Consider the following 12321-nt stretch of genomic DNA (forward strand, 5'->3'; position numbering starts at 1 on the left):
TAATTAATGTTTTACTCTTTAACAGCAACTGCTAGGAGCTTTGGCAATGGGTGCCAATGGGGCTGTAGGCAGGTTGGTCTCTATTTGATATCATACTTTAACCCTGAGAACTAGGCTCTGTGTGAAGTCAGTCCATTAGGCAGACACTTACAGTGCATTCTGAGGGTATTTGGACACCTTGACTTTTTCCACATTTTGTTATGTTACAGCCTTATTCTAAAATTGATTAAATGTTTTTTTTTCATCAATCTACCTACACACAATACCACATAATGACAAAGCAAAAACAGGTTTTTAGAAAAAAATTGAAATATCACATTTACATAAGTATTCAGACCCTTTACTCAGTACTTTGTTGAAGCACCTTTGGCAGCAATTACAGCCTTGACTCTTCTTGGGTACGATGCTACAAGCTTAGCACACCTGTATTTGGGGAGTTTCTCCCATTCTTCTCTGCAGATCCTCAAGCTCAGTCAGGATGGATGGAGAGCTTCACTGCACAGCTATTTTCAGGTCTCTCCAGAGATGTTCGATAGGGTTCAAGTCCGGGCTCTGACTGGGCCCCTCGGACATTCAGAAACTTATCTCAAAGCCACTCCTGCGTTGTCATTGGCTGTGTGCTAGGGTCATTGTCCTGTTGGAAGGTGAACCTTCGCCCCAGTCTGTGGTCCTGTTCTGGAGCAGGTTTTCATCAAGGATCTCTCTGTACTTTGCTCTGTTCATCTTTGCCTCGATCCTGACTCATCTCCCAGTCCCTGCCACTGAAAAACATCCCCACAGCATGATGCTGCCACCACCATGCTTCACTGTAGGGATGGTGCCAGGTTTCCTAGGCATAGTCTTGGTGGTTCCAAACTTCTCCCATTTTAAGAATGATGGAGGCCACTGTGTTCTTGGGGACCTTCAATGGTGCAGTAATGTTTTTTTGGTACCCTTCCCCAGATCTGTGCCTCGACACAATCCTGTCTCGGAGCTCTACGGACAATTCCTTCGACCTCATGGCTTGATTTTTGCTCTGACATGCACTGTCAACTGTGGGACCTTATATAGACAGGTGTGTGCCTTTCCAAATCATATCCAATCCATTGCATTTACCACAGGTGGACTCAAGTTGGAGAAACATCTCAAGGATGATCATTGGAAACAAGATGCACCCGAGCTAAATTTCAAGTCTCATAGCAAAGGGTCTGAATACTTATGTAAGGTATTTTTGATTTGTTTTCTGTTTTACATTTTTGTTTTGTATTTTACCCCCTTTTTCTCCTCAATTTCAATCTTGTCTCATCACTGCAACTTCCCAACGGGCTCTGGATGCGAAAGTCGATTTCATGCGTCCTCCGAAACATGACCCGCCAAACCGCACTTCTTAACACCCGCCCGCTTAGCCCTGAAGCAAGCCGCACCAATGTGTCAGAGGAAACACTGTTCAACTGACAACCTGCTCAGCCTGCAGGTGCCCGGCCCGCCACAAGGAGTCGCTAGAGAGCGATAAGCCCTAACCTGGACGACGCTGGGCCAATTGTGCACCGCCCTATGGGACTCCCGATCACAGCCGGTTGTAATAAAGCCCGGAATCGAACCCGGGTCTGTATTGACACGATGCAGTGTCTTAGAACGCTGCGCTACTCGGGAGGATACCCTTTTTATTTTTATGAATTAGCAAACATTTCATTATGGGGTATTGTGTGTAGATTGATTAAATAAAACATTTTCCTCAATTTTAGAATAAGGCTGTAACATAACAAAATGTAGAAAAAGTCAAGGGGTCTGAATACTTTCCGAATGCACTGTATGTCTTAGGAATGTCACTCTCTCCCCAGCACATACAACTACCTGGGCAGCAGTGTGAACAGACTCATTTCGGCCTTTGATAAAGGGGACCTTCCCAAGGCCAGGACTATACAGGTACACCTTCTTTTCAGCCTCAGACAAAACAACAACTCAGGACATCATTGTAGTTTTCCTAAATCTGTGATAATCTGATTGATTCATGTCTTTGATCTCCCTTTGCAGTTCCAGGTGCAAGATATCCTCTGTTATGCAATAAATCTAGGTGAGTGAGTGCAACATTTTCACCCACAAGTCATTCCCATGTGTGTCATCTGTGAGATTAACCTAGAGTGAGTCTGTGCCTTTTGTGATATGATACATTGTGTTTGTCTGTGTGCAGGGTTTGATTTGGCTGTGAATAAGCAGCTGATGAGTGAGGTGTCAGGATTGGCTCTGGGCCCTCCCCGCCTGCCCTTGCTGCCCTGCCCCCATCCCAAGGCCCTCTCCATAGCACAGAGACTCCAGCAGATCCTCGGGGAGCAATGACAGCAGCACGGAGGCTTTGCTTTATAGGCCAGCCTGGGAGCATCACAGTCGGTTTAAACAGTCATGCATTTCTCTGTTTATCTAGACTCTCCCAAGATGTCAACTCTGAAATCTCCTATTCTGTTCTCCTGCTTCTAACTGATTTTAATAAGGAGGAACAGAAAACACTAACACTGTACCCAATAAGTTTGATTTAACTGACTATCGCCTGCACATGTATTCAAATGTAAAGAAACATTCCACTGCCAGAAGCCCAAAATGCCCAAAAAGAACAGACATGCAAGAGGTGCAATCAAGCATCATGTAGTAGGGCATCAAGAGCATCAAGAGCATAGCCTACTAGGGAACTGTTAAAAATACTTTTAGCACCTTGTATCTTAAAATGGTTTCTGATATGTAATCTATATTGTTTTTATAGTGAGACCTGCAGGGTTGTTTTCTTCATACTTTTTATTTTTACTCTCTTTGTCGTTTACATGAGCAACACTGCATTTTTGTGTGGTCGATACCTTTTCATATAAGTACTGTATTAGACTGTAACCTAACCCTGAAGTAAATCAGTACATCTATAAGTTGAATTGCCACTGACCTCAAAAGTGTGAACTGCATTCTTTCCAGTATTGTAGTCTTGATATTATCTTTAAAGTGAATTACAGTATAACTGAACTTGTGAGTGAAAGGGAAATTTAAACAAAACTTGAATCATTTTTGTAAACACTCTTGGACATTGCATATGAAATAAAAGATCAATTGTTTCGGAATGTTATGCCATATAGATTTTCACCCGTTATTCTTCCAAGTTTCATGTTCATTTGTTTGTCTCTATCTTTCTCTGTTATGATTCTGGGCTCTGCAGAGTATGACTTCAGTTTCAGATCTCTTTCAGTACTTGTAAACCAAAAAGCAGAATGATCTCAGAGGTTGTGTGCCTGCCTGCCTCTGTCAGACAGAGAAGTGCTTTGTCAGTCCCTCTTGGCTGTGGTGTCTGCGGTCTCTCTGTGTTCTTAGTCGCTCCCGTCCTCCCTCCCCCTCTACTTCCCTGACCCTTTCCATATCCGCTATTGACTATACTACACATTCCACCCGTGATCATACACACTTTTCACTCTTCTGACGTGAGAGGAGAGACCAAGCCAGCCTTTCTACTCAATAACAGTATCGCCAACTCTTGGACAGAATGAAACTTTGGACATGTTTTCTTTGAGGCTATTGAAGCATAGCTGTTGTGAAATCTATTGGAATTTGATTAAATGTGTACAGGAGAGTGAGACCGGGACAGACCGAGCCGGAGGGAATGAGCGAGGGAGAGGGGTGTGTGGTTTTGGCTGGGATAAGAAAATAGATGGTTGGTCAGGAATCTGGCTGAAGGACAGTGGGAGGAGGAACACATGATGTTCAGAAGTCTCTCAGAGGAACTGAAGCTCTCTTCGAGCCTATGCTTTGGTACGGTAAGGTGGGTTATTGATAACAGAGCAATGGTTTGGGTTTATCTTGGGCTCTGGGTGTTCTTGTTGGGGTGTAGCCCCTCACAGCTGAATGGACAGGTTATTCTAGGTAAGGGGGAAGTGTGTGGAGGGGCAGTGGAGGGCCAGTGTGACACCAACCTCACATGTGTGTCTGTGAAGCCCGCTGACAAGGAGCAAACACCCAGTGCTGGACTCTGCAGCCGTAAGTCTACCTGTTACTATTTCCAATATTATGTGTTCCATATTTTGACTTTTATTTGTTTTATTCATGAGTGTATTTGAAAAGCAGTTAGATAAATAGTTATTTGCATCCTCTAGTGAACTCCACTTTGGCTATGACAATGGAATTGCAGTATTGTAACTAACTACAGAGGTGCGTGCAGTGCATCATATTGTCTATATCGCCCACAGCTCCCCTTGCCCCAGGCTGTGTGCCATGCTCTGGAGTGCTGTGTCCCCATGCCAGGCGAGTCTGCCCTGGGGGACATGTCACTGAGCCGTGTGGCTGCTGCCCACAGTGTGCCCGTCAGATGGGCCAGGTGTGTGGAGGCCCCCACTGGGAGAAAGGCTATTGTGACAGAGACCTCACCTGCACCCTGTTCACCGGACGCAGCCCTGCCAGACCCCCACACACCGGTGTGTGCAAAGGTAAGAGGATTGGTTCTAACAGATGGGGCTTAAGAGGGCACATTGAGGTACGGCCCCTGTACAAATTTAAGCATTGCGTAACAGCCACAGTGATGAAAGTGGTGCATGGTTGTGTATTGTGTAACAGCTTACGTTTGTTAATGGGTGACTGTGTATGTCTGCCTATAACCTACTTAAACTACATAAATCTGTTTTATCTATACATTGTCAGGACAGAACGGTGGTGTCGGGGGAGGGGTGTGTCTGTTAACACCTGGTCTCTAATATGAAGGAAGTCTCGAGTTTCTGCTCGCCAGAGTTAGAATACCTCATGATAAGCTGTAGACCGTACTATTTACCAAGAGTTTATCTATATTTTGCTATCTATTTACCACCACAAACCGAGGTCGGCACTAAGACTGCACTCAACGAGCTGTAGAAGTACATAGGCAAACAAGAAAATGCTCATCCAGTGGCAGCGCAGGGAAACTGAAATCTGTTTTACCTCATTTCTACCAGCATGTCACCTGTGTAAGTAGAGGCGAAAACACTCTAGATCACCTTTCCTCCACACACAGAGACGCATACAAAGCTCTCCCTCACCCTCCATTTAGCAAATCTGACCGTAACTCTATCCTCCTGATTCCTGCTTACAAGCATAAACTCAAACAGGAAGTTCCAGTTACACACATGCTTAATATAGAAGTGGTCTGATGAAGCAGATGCTAAACTACAGGACTGTTTCGATAGCACAGACTGGAATATGTTTTGGGATTAATCCAATGGGATTCAGGAGTTTACTACATCAGTCACCGCCTTCATTAATAAGTGCATCGTCCCCACAGTGACCGTACATAGATATCCCAACCAGAAGCCATGGATTACAGGCAACATCCGCACTGAGTTAAATGCTAGATCTTCCACTTTCAAGGACTGGGACACTAATCCGGACGCTTATAAGAAATCCCGCTACACCCTCCAATGAACCATCAAACAGGCAAAGTGTCAATACAGAATCCTATTACATCGACTCTGATGATCGTTGGATGTGGCAGGGCTTGCAAACTATCACGGATTACAAAGGGAAACCCAGCCTTAAGCTGTCCAGACAAACTATATACCTTCTATGCTCGCAACACTGAACCATGCATGAGAGCACCAGCTGTTCCAGACGACTGTGTGATCACGCTCTCCGTAGCCGATGTGAGTAAGACCTTTAAACAGGTTAGCATTTACAAGGCCGCAGGACCAGATGGATTACCAGGATGTGTACCTAGAGCATGCGCTGGCAAGTGTCTTCACTAACATTTTCAACCTCTCCCTGACCCAGTCTGTAACACCTACATGTTTAAGCAGACCACCATAGGTTACCTTGGCATTCTTGGGCACAGGTACTATCTAAATGACTATCGCCCCCTTTTGGTCCCCTAAAATGGGGGAGACTATGCACAAAAAGTGCTATAATTTGTAAACCGTTCACCCGATATGGATGAAAATACCCTCAAAGATGACATTAAAGCTGATAGTCTGCATTTTAACCTCAGTCATTGTATCATTTCAAATCCAAAGTGCTGTAGTACAGAGCCAAAACAACAAAAATATTGCCACTGTCCCAATTCTTTTGAAGCTTACTGTATCTACCTCAATTACCTCGTACCCCTGCACATTGACTCTGTATTGTTACCATGTATATAGCCAAGTTATCGTTACTCATTGTGTATTTATTTGTCAATTTCTTTTTTTGTGTCTCTACATTGTTGGGAAGGGCCCATATGTAAGCGTTTAACTATTTGTTTACGAAGCATGTCTCAAATAAAATTGTATTTTATTTGACATATATTATAACAGATCTTCAAATAAAATGTTACCTTTCTCGTTACCTTATTCCAGTAATCTCACCCTTTCTGTGACTCTCCCCTGTCGTGTTCCAGTGTTACTTGGGCATCAGGCAGACCCCCTGGCAGACCCCCTATGCCCCTGGATGTGGGGCTGCAACGTCAGGGCAGGGGCCTGTGACTGCTACTCCCTACAGACTTGCCACGCTGCCTTCTCCTATCACAGTTTGGACCAATGTCTCAAAACAATGAGAGGTGAGATACATAGACCTAGGCACCCATGTATACGGACACACACACACACACACACACATACTGATAAGGTTGGAAAGTACTGTAGCCTTTCAAAGTTTTGTAGAATAAGCTCCAGCTGTATGTGCTTTTGATGTTTTAGGCATATAATTGAAACTTGGCTATCGATTTTCCAGGGGATGAGCTCTGGAGCGAGATGGAGGAACAAGGGGAGCATACATGTGTGGAATGGGGCTGTGAGTTGCAGGGAAGCCAGTGTGTGTGTATGGAGAGGAGCTGCTACTCACCCACACCATTATTCTCTGAAGACACCTGTGAAAACATGCTGCGTGAGTTTCACCACAAAAATAATAACCAACTGCTGCAACACAATAGAGTAAATCGATCTTCACAAACAATATGGTATTCAAAAACGAAACGTGAACATCTATACATTAATCTCCGTTCCTCTTTCTCTCCACATGTCTATCTCAGAGAGAGAGAGCTGCAGCAATGTTAAATGCCCTGAGGTCCAAGTCCCTTCCTGCCCTGCTGATTCCTTCCTCACTGAGCCTTACATTCCTCATGGCCAATGCTGCCCCCTGGTGCCAGCTATCTGCACATGCAACTTCGATAAATGCCCGTTGGCACCCCCGACCTGTCCTCCTGGCCAGCAAGTCCACGGTGTGGAGAGCAGGGATGGTCTTCCAGGGGCTTGTTGCCACCAGTACCAGTGTGTGTAGGGTTAGGCACTGCTTAGGCAGCAAAGTTTGATGAGATGATGACAGACAAAGAGAAAAAAAGAGAGAAGGGGTAGACAGGCCAAAGGAAAGTGCCAGGACCTCAAACAGAGCTGGACTCGAAAGACAGGACTCCACTGGTTAATTGCTGATGGATTGCATGGGCAATTTTATATGCATTATGACTCACACATTACCTACAGTTTTATTTCTGAAATCATGGCATTAATCGCTATTTTGAGCAACGTTGCCTAAATGTAACTAAAACCATTTAACTAAATTCTAATACATTCTAATACATCACTGATAATGGGTTGGGAGGAATAGGCTACTGTGCCCGTGGTAGGATACTGGATGTCATGTGCATATTTTCATAATAAAGGAAACAATAGACCCCTCTTTCCAAATGACATGAGTCGTGATTTATATTTTATGCATAGTGGTCATTTTATTTAATCCCAGAGGCTATTCAATTATAATAAGTGAGGAAGTAACGCGGAACCTTTGAGGCATTCCTGATTGGGATGGACGGTCAGATTTGAGCGACACCCAAAGCACTAGCGTTTCCGGCCAGCTCAGCGCGTCCGGAGTGTTGTGTTGTCAATCTAGCTACTGCCTGTCATTAGCTTTCACTTAGCGACACTGTGGCGATCACTAGTGGTGGACAATAACAAATTCAGTTCCAAAATGGTGCTGCTGACAATGATCGCTCGGTTGGCGGATGGACTGCCGCTTGCCGCCTCAATGCAGGAGGACGAACAGGTTAATATTTCTGGTTTTCCTAATGCCATGTATGTTAACTTGAATTGATAGTGCTAGCTATCTATCGTCCCACCTACTATTGGCAAATCGTTTTTCGCTAGTGTGCTACGTGTGCAATATGGACCTTAATCTATGCAGGCCTACTTTCTTCATAATAAAATCATATTATATGAGCTTGATTGTGTCTGACATTTAAATCCAGATGGACGTATTCCAGCTGTGTCAGAGTAACAGGCAGCTAATAATTGAATGGCCTAACTACAGATGTGTTTAAACCAAGATTGTTGGTATCCGTTAGTGGGAGTTAGAGGATATGTACTGTTTGGTGTAGCTTGGCAATGCTTTCTTCATCCTCGATACGTAGTAACAGGAGTCTCGTAAAATGGCCATGTCCAGTTGCACGGGGTCCGTTCGAATTCAGAAAACGCTCCTTTATTAAATTAAGTACATTTTTTTCTACATTTAGTAATCCAACACTGCCATCTGGTCTATTTCAAGTCTTCTCTAATTGACCGAGACAGGTGGGTGTCTACCCCGAAGTGCCGCATGTCTTGATCAATGAGCGAAGACTTGAAATATACAAGATGGTGGTGTACACGTTGTTGGATTACTTAGACCCCTCCAAATTACTTATTTTAATAAAGGACGATTTTCTAACCTCAAACGTACCCCGTGCAACTGGATATGGCCATTTTGAGACTCCTGTTTCCACAACTCGAGGACGAAGACCGTGTCCCCAAGCTAAGGTTGGTCGAAAATGCTCTGCTACACCAAACAGTACCAATCATGTAATGTATACCAAACATCTGAGGTTAAATCACATTATCTGGTGTAACAATCTCTAGCCGCTAATGGCCAGGCTTAGTCAGATCATGTGATACCATATTCCAACATTCAAAATGTATCTCCTTTGGTTAATAAAGTAGGTCCATTGAGTAAATTCTGCTCAAGTTAATTTGCGATTTGTGACGGTCTACTGTACTCCCACAAATTGTTTATCAAAAGCATCATTCGTCCTTGTTATTTCCTTGTAGTTGTAGCAAATGAGGCGGCAATGTATTACCGAGTTGCTGTAGGCTACATGTGAGTCTTGCCACCTGCTGGAAGAACTCTAACATGTTTCCCTTTGCTTTCCTAACTGCTCTCCCAAAGGGAAGTGAGAAGGTTGGTCTTTTCTCTGCACTGTAACCGATGCTTGGAAATCATACACATTGTTCCTGTGATGTGTTACTGTGTTTACCATACCCAGACCACCCGCTTCTTTGTTAATGACGTTTATATTGATCCCGATCATTGGTTCAGTGTCCTTTTAAATCTTCTTGGATGCTTAACCTCTTGCTCTGTCCTGTGTTTAGTTGGGTCGGGACCTGCAACAGTACCAGAGCCAGGCTAAACAGCTGTTCAGGAAACTGAATGACCAGAGTCCCACACGTTGCACATTAGAGGCAGGATCCATGTCCTTTCAGTGAGTTCAAACCACACTCTCTTGGCAAAACACTAGTCATAACACACCTTTCTCAAATGTTTTTTAAAGAGTAATGACTTGCACTAATAAGCAGGCATCCACTGACCGTTATGCATCCAAGACACTGACTCATGTTTCCCTTATGTTTCTCCCTCCAGCTACGTCATAGAAAAAGGAGTAGTTTACCTAGTGCTGTCTGAAGCAAGCTTTCCCAAAAAACTTGCCTTTGCTTACCTGGAAGACCTGCAGGCAGAGTTCCATGAACAGCACGGGAAGAAGGTCCCCACTGTGTCCCGGCCGTACTCCTTCATTGAGTTTGGTGAGATTCAATGAATCCCTACTAACAACCCAATGTTGATTTAATAGGAAACCCTAGCATTAAATTATGAAATTATGAATAAATATGCCATAAAGTCCTGTAACGTTCCCATGTCTCTTTTTTATGGAGTTTTTCCCTCTGTCTACAGACACTTACATTCAGAAGACCAAGAAGTCCTACATAGACAGCCGAGCCCGTAGGAACCTGGGCAGCATCAACACAGAGCTGCAGGACGTCCAGAGGATCATGGTGGCCAACATTGAGGAAGTATTGCAACGAGGGGAGGCCTTGTCTGGTAATGTCTACTTCTTGTTCTTCCTTCTCAGATTTACAGTGATAATGGTTCATGTAGGTCGATGTATAACTGAAACACCTCTATTATACAAACCTTATCTCCGATGTCTAACTAGGGCCGGGCTTATTTCATTAGCATAAATGCATATCATTGCAACAGAATGATAATAGGTAGAATGTAAATGTTAGGTAGAATTCACTAGATTCACTAATAAAAGGGAGTATCACTTCTGTTACATACTGTTCGTCAAGCTCTGACAAAGAATAGTGCTTCAGAGGAAGAGGAAGCAGATGCCATTTTCACTTGTGTTAAATGAGGATTTGTTCTGGTTTCTGTTCCCTCTGATCACCTGGATCCACTCCTATCACATCCAGCTCTGGACTCCAAGGCCAGTAATCTGTCCAGCCTGTCAAAGAAGTACAGAAGCGATGCCAAGTACCTGAACACTCGTTCCACCTATGCTAAGCTGGCCGCAGGCGGGGTCTTCTTCATTATGCTTATCGTCTACGTCCGCTTCTGGTGGCTCTGAGAGAGGGGAGGGGTTGGAGAAGAAGAGCTGGAAGAAGTTGAGCTCTGGTCTCACATTCTATCCAATATGGGATCCCTCCTTTTAACACAAGACTGTTGAAGACTTGTTTTTCCCAACTGTCTGTCCATATATCTATAAAGTAATTACATGTTATGTTTTATTAGCAATTAGGTAGTCATCCTGTAGTGGTTATACTTTGGAGTTGAAAGAGTGTGAGTATTGCATGTGAGAATCTGACAGAGGAAATGTTTGTTTTGTTTGTGTGTGTTACCAAATCCTGTATGATGACAAATCTTCTCTTATCAATTTAGTTGTGTATAGCAGTAAGAAAGAAAAATCTACATAGTTATATTTACCCAGAGGACATCATAAGGGCTTTGCCGTTAATAACACTACTATTATTATGTTGGCATTGTGGTTTGGTGGAGATTTCTTAATGGTTAACCTGCTGTTCTGGGGTGATCAATCACATTACATGTGATATTGGCTGCAGAAATAATATTCCTCATTCACCTTCATCTTCACGCTGAGAGATTGGAAAGGTTTAACACCAGACCAGACACATTTATCAGTTGATGTCTAAAGGGGGCATCTTTTATATTGTAAAAAGTTTACACAAGTTAAGACACCATGTAAAAAATAAATTAAAAAATCAGGATGAGAATTGTAGCTAGTTTATGTTATGTAGCTGGCTTATGCTAATCAGCGGCTGGATAGGATAATGAATTTCAACTTCACTGTTTCGTCTGCTATAAATAAAATGATTTTCACTAAAGTATTGAATTTCTACTACAGAATGCAAACTTGGTAACAAGTCAAGATTCTTGCTGTATCGTTCTATCGAAACACTTGTATTCCTGCCCTGTGCTTGGTCATGAACTTTGGACACAGCCAGTGGTAGTCCATGCATAGCATCAGGTCAAAGTCAGACCTCTAAATACATAAGAGGAAGGTGTGTCATCAGCTGTGTTTCGTTCAAGTTGTGTTTGTTTAAAAGAACCAGCCGCTACTGGTAGGCCTGGTTCGTGCATCAGCTCATGTTATTCCTATCCCAGCCAGCAGTTGGTGCCCTTTGCTTATGATAATGTTGCAAGTGAAAATGGCATTCCTTTGCAACTTGTAGTGTTGCGGCGAAGACTAATGCACAAAATCTTAGGGTGGTATTGGAAGACGAATATAGACTGCTGCTTCCGGTGTAGAAAAAACTATTATCTACATACGTTCAGAAAGTGCTGAAGCCTGTTTCTGCTCACATAGTTTGAACAGGAAGTGGGCATAGCAGAAATGAGAAGCAGCAGAGGGTAGTGTCAGTAGTAGCATGCAAAGCTAACCACAGGGCACAGGCTAACCTTTTCACCTCTCACCATACTCTCATCTTCAAGGGAAGTGTGTGTGACTGACCTAGCAGAGACTGTCTTTACAGGAAGGACACATCAGATACCGATGACACTTAATGGTTTCAAAATGGTAACGCAGCCTATCACTATAGTCACTGTTATTCTAGTCTATGTTACATCGCTGGAATCAGCCCATATGCTCAATGCTGTAAAACAATTTGCATTTATTTCATGAAATTTACTTTGAAAGAGTAGAGTTCATACTGTTGATGCCTCTTGTCAAATAACTCTCTTGCTAGTCAAATCACTCTGTCTTGTTGGAGGTGTGTTTGAATGGGTTCCTCAGGCCTTTGGCCATGGCTGAGAAGACCCTGATGATGAGAGTCTTTTTTTGGGCTC

At 43.5% G+C, this 12321-nt stretch overlaps 3 protein-coding genes across 4 annotated transcripts in view; all 3 read left to right on the forward strand.

The window, feature by feature from the left end:
- Positions 1–3077, forward strand: part of npl (N-acetylneuraminate pyruvate lyase (dihydrodipicolinate synthase)) — a 14933-nt gene extending 11856 nt beyond the window's left edge. For both annotated transcript variants that reach the window (XM_029632606.2, XM_029632607.2), the window contains exons 9-12: positions 26–72; positions 1821–1905; positions 2014–2053; positions 2171–3077. In XM_029632606.2, coding sequence (XP_029488466.1) covers positions 26–72; positions 1821–1905; positions 2014–2053; positions 2171–2316 — 318 coding nt within the window. In that variant the 3' untranslated portion in view covers positions 2317–3077. The remainder of the gene's footprint in view (positions 1–25; positions 73–1820; positions 1906–2013; positions 2054–2170) is intronic.
- A 311-nt stretch (positions 3078–3388) lies between these two features.
- LOC115108367 (cysteine-rich motor neuron 1 protein-like) lies at positions 3389–7614 on the forward strand. Its single transcript, XM_029632604.2, has 5 exons — positions 3389–3984; positions 4194–4430; positions 6341–6499; positions 6673–6825; positions 6971–7614. Exons 1-5 carry the CDS (start codon positions 3705–3707, stop codon positions 7216–7218), a joined length of 1077 nt encoding a protein of 358 aa, XP_029488464.2. The 5' UTR covers positions 3389–3704; the 3' UTR covers positions 7219–7614.
- Positions 7615–7762: 148 nt separating this feature from the next.
- sec22bb (SEC22 homolog B, vesicle trafficking protein b) lies at positions 7763–11360 on the forward strand. The gene is made up of 5 exons (XM_029632609.2): positions 7763–7977; positions 9333–9442; positions 9601–9761; positions 9910–10056; positions 10431–11360. Exons 1-5 carry the CDS (start codon positions 7903–7905, stop codon positions 10583–10585), a joined length of 648 nt encoding a protein of 215 aa, XP_029488469.1. The 5' UTR covers positions 7763–7902; the 3' UTR covers positions 10586–11360.
- Positions 11361–12321: the final 961 nt, after the last annotated feature.

Source organism: Oncorhynchus nerka, linkage group LG24, assembly GCF_034236695.1.
Source record: "Oncorhynchus nerka isolate Pitt River linkage group LG24, Oner_Uvic_2.0, whole genome shotgun sequence".
NCBI lineage: Eukaryota > Metazoa > Chordata > Actinopteri > Salmoniformes > Salmonidae > Oncorhynchus > Oncorhynchus nerka.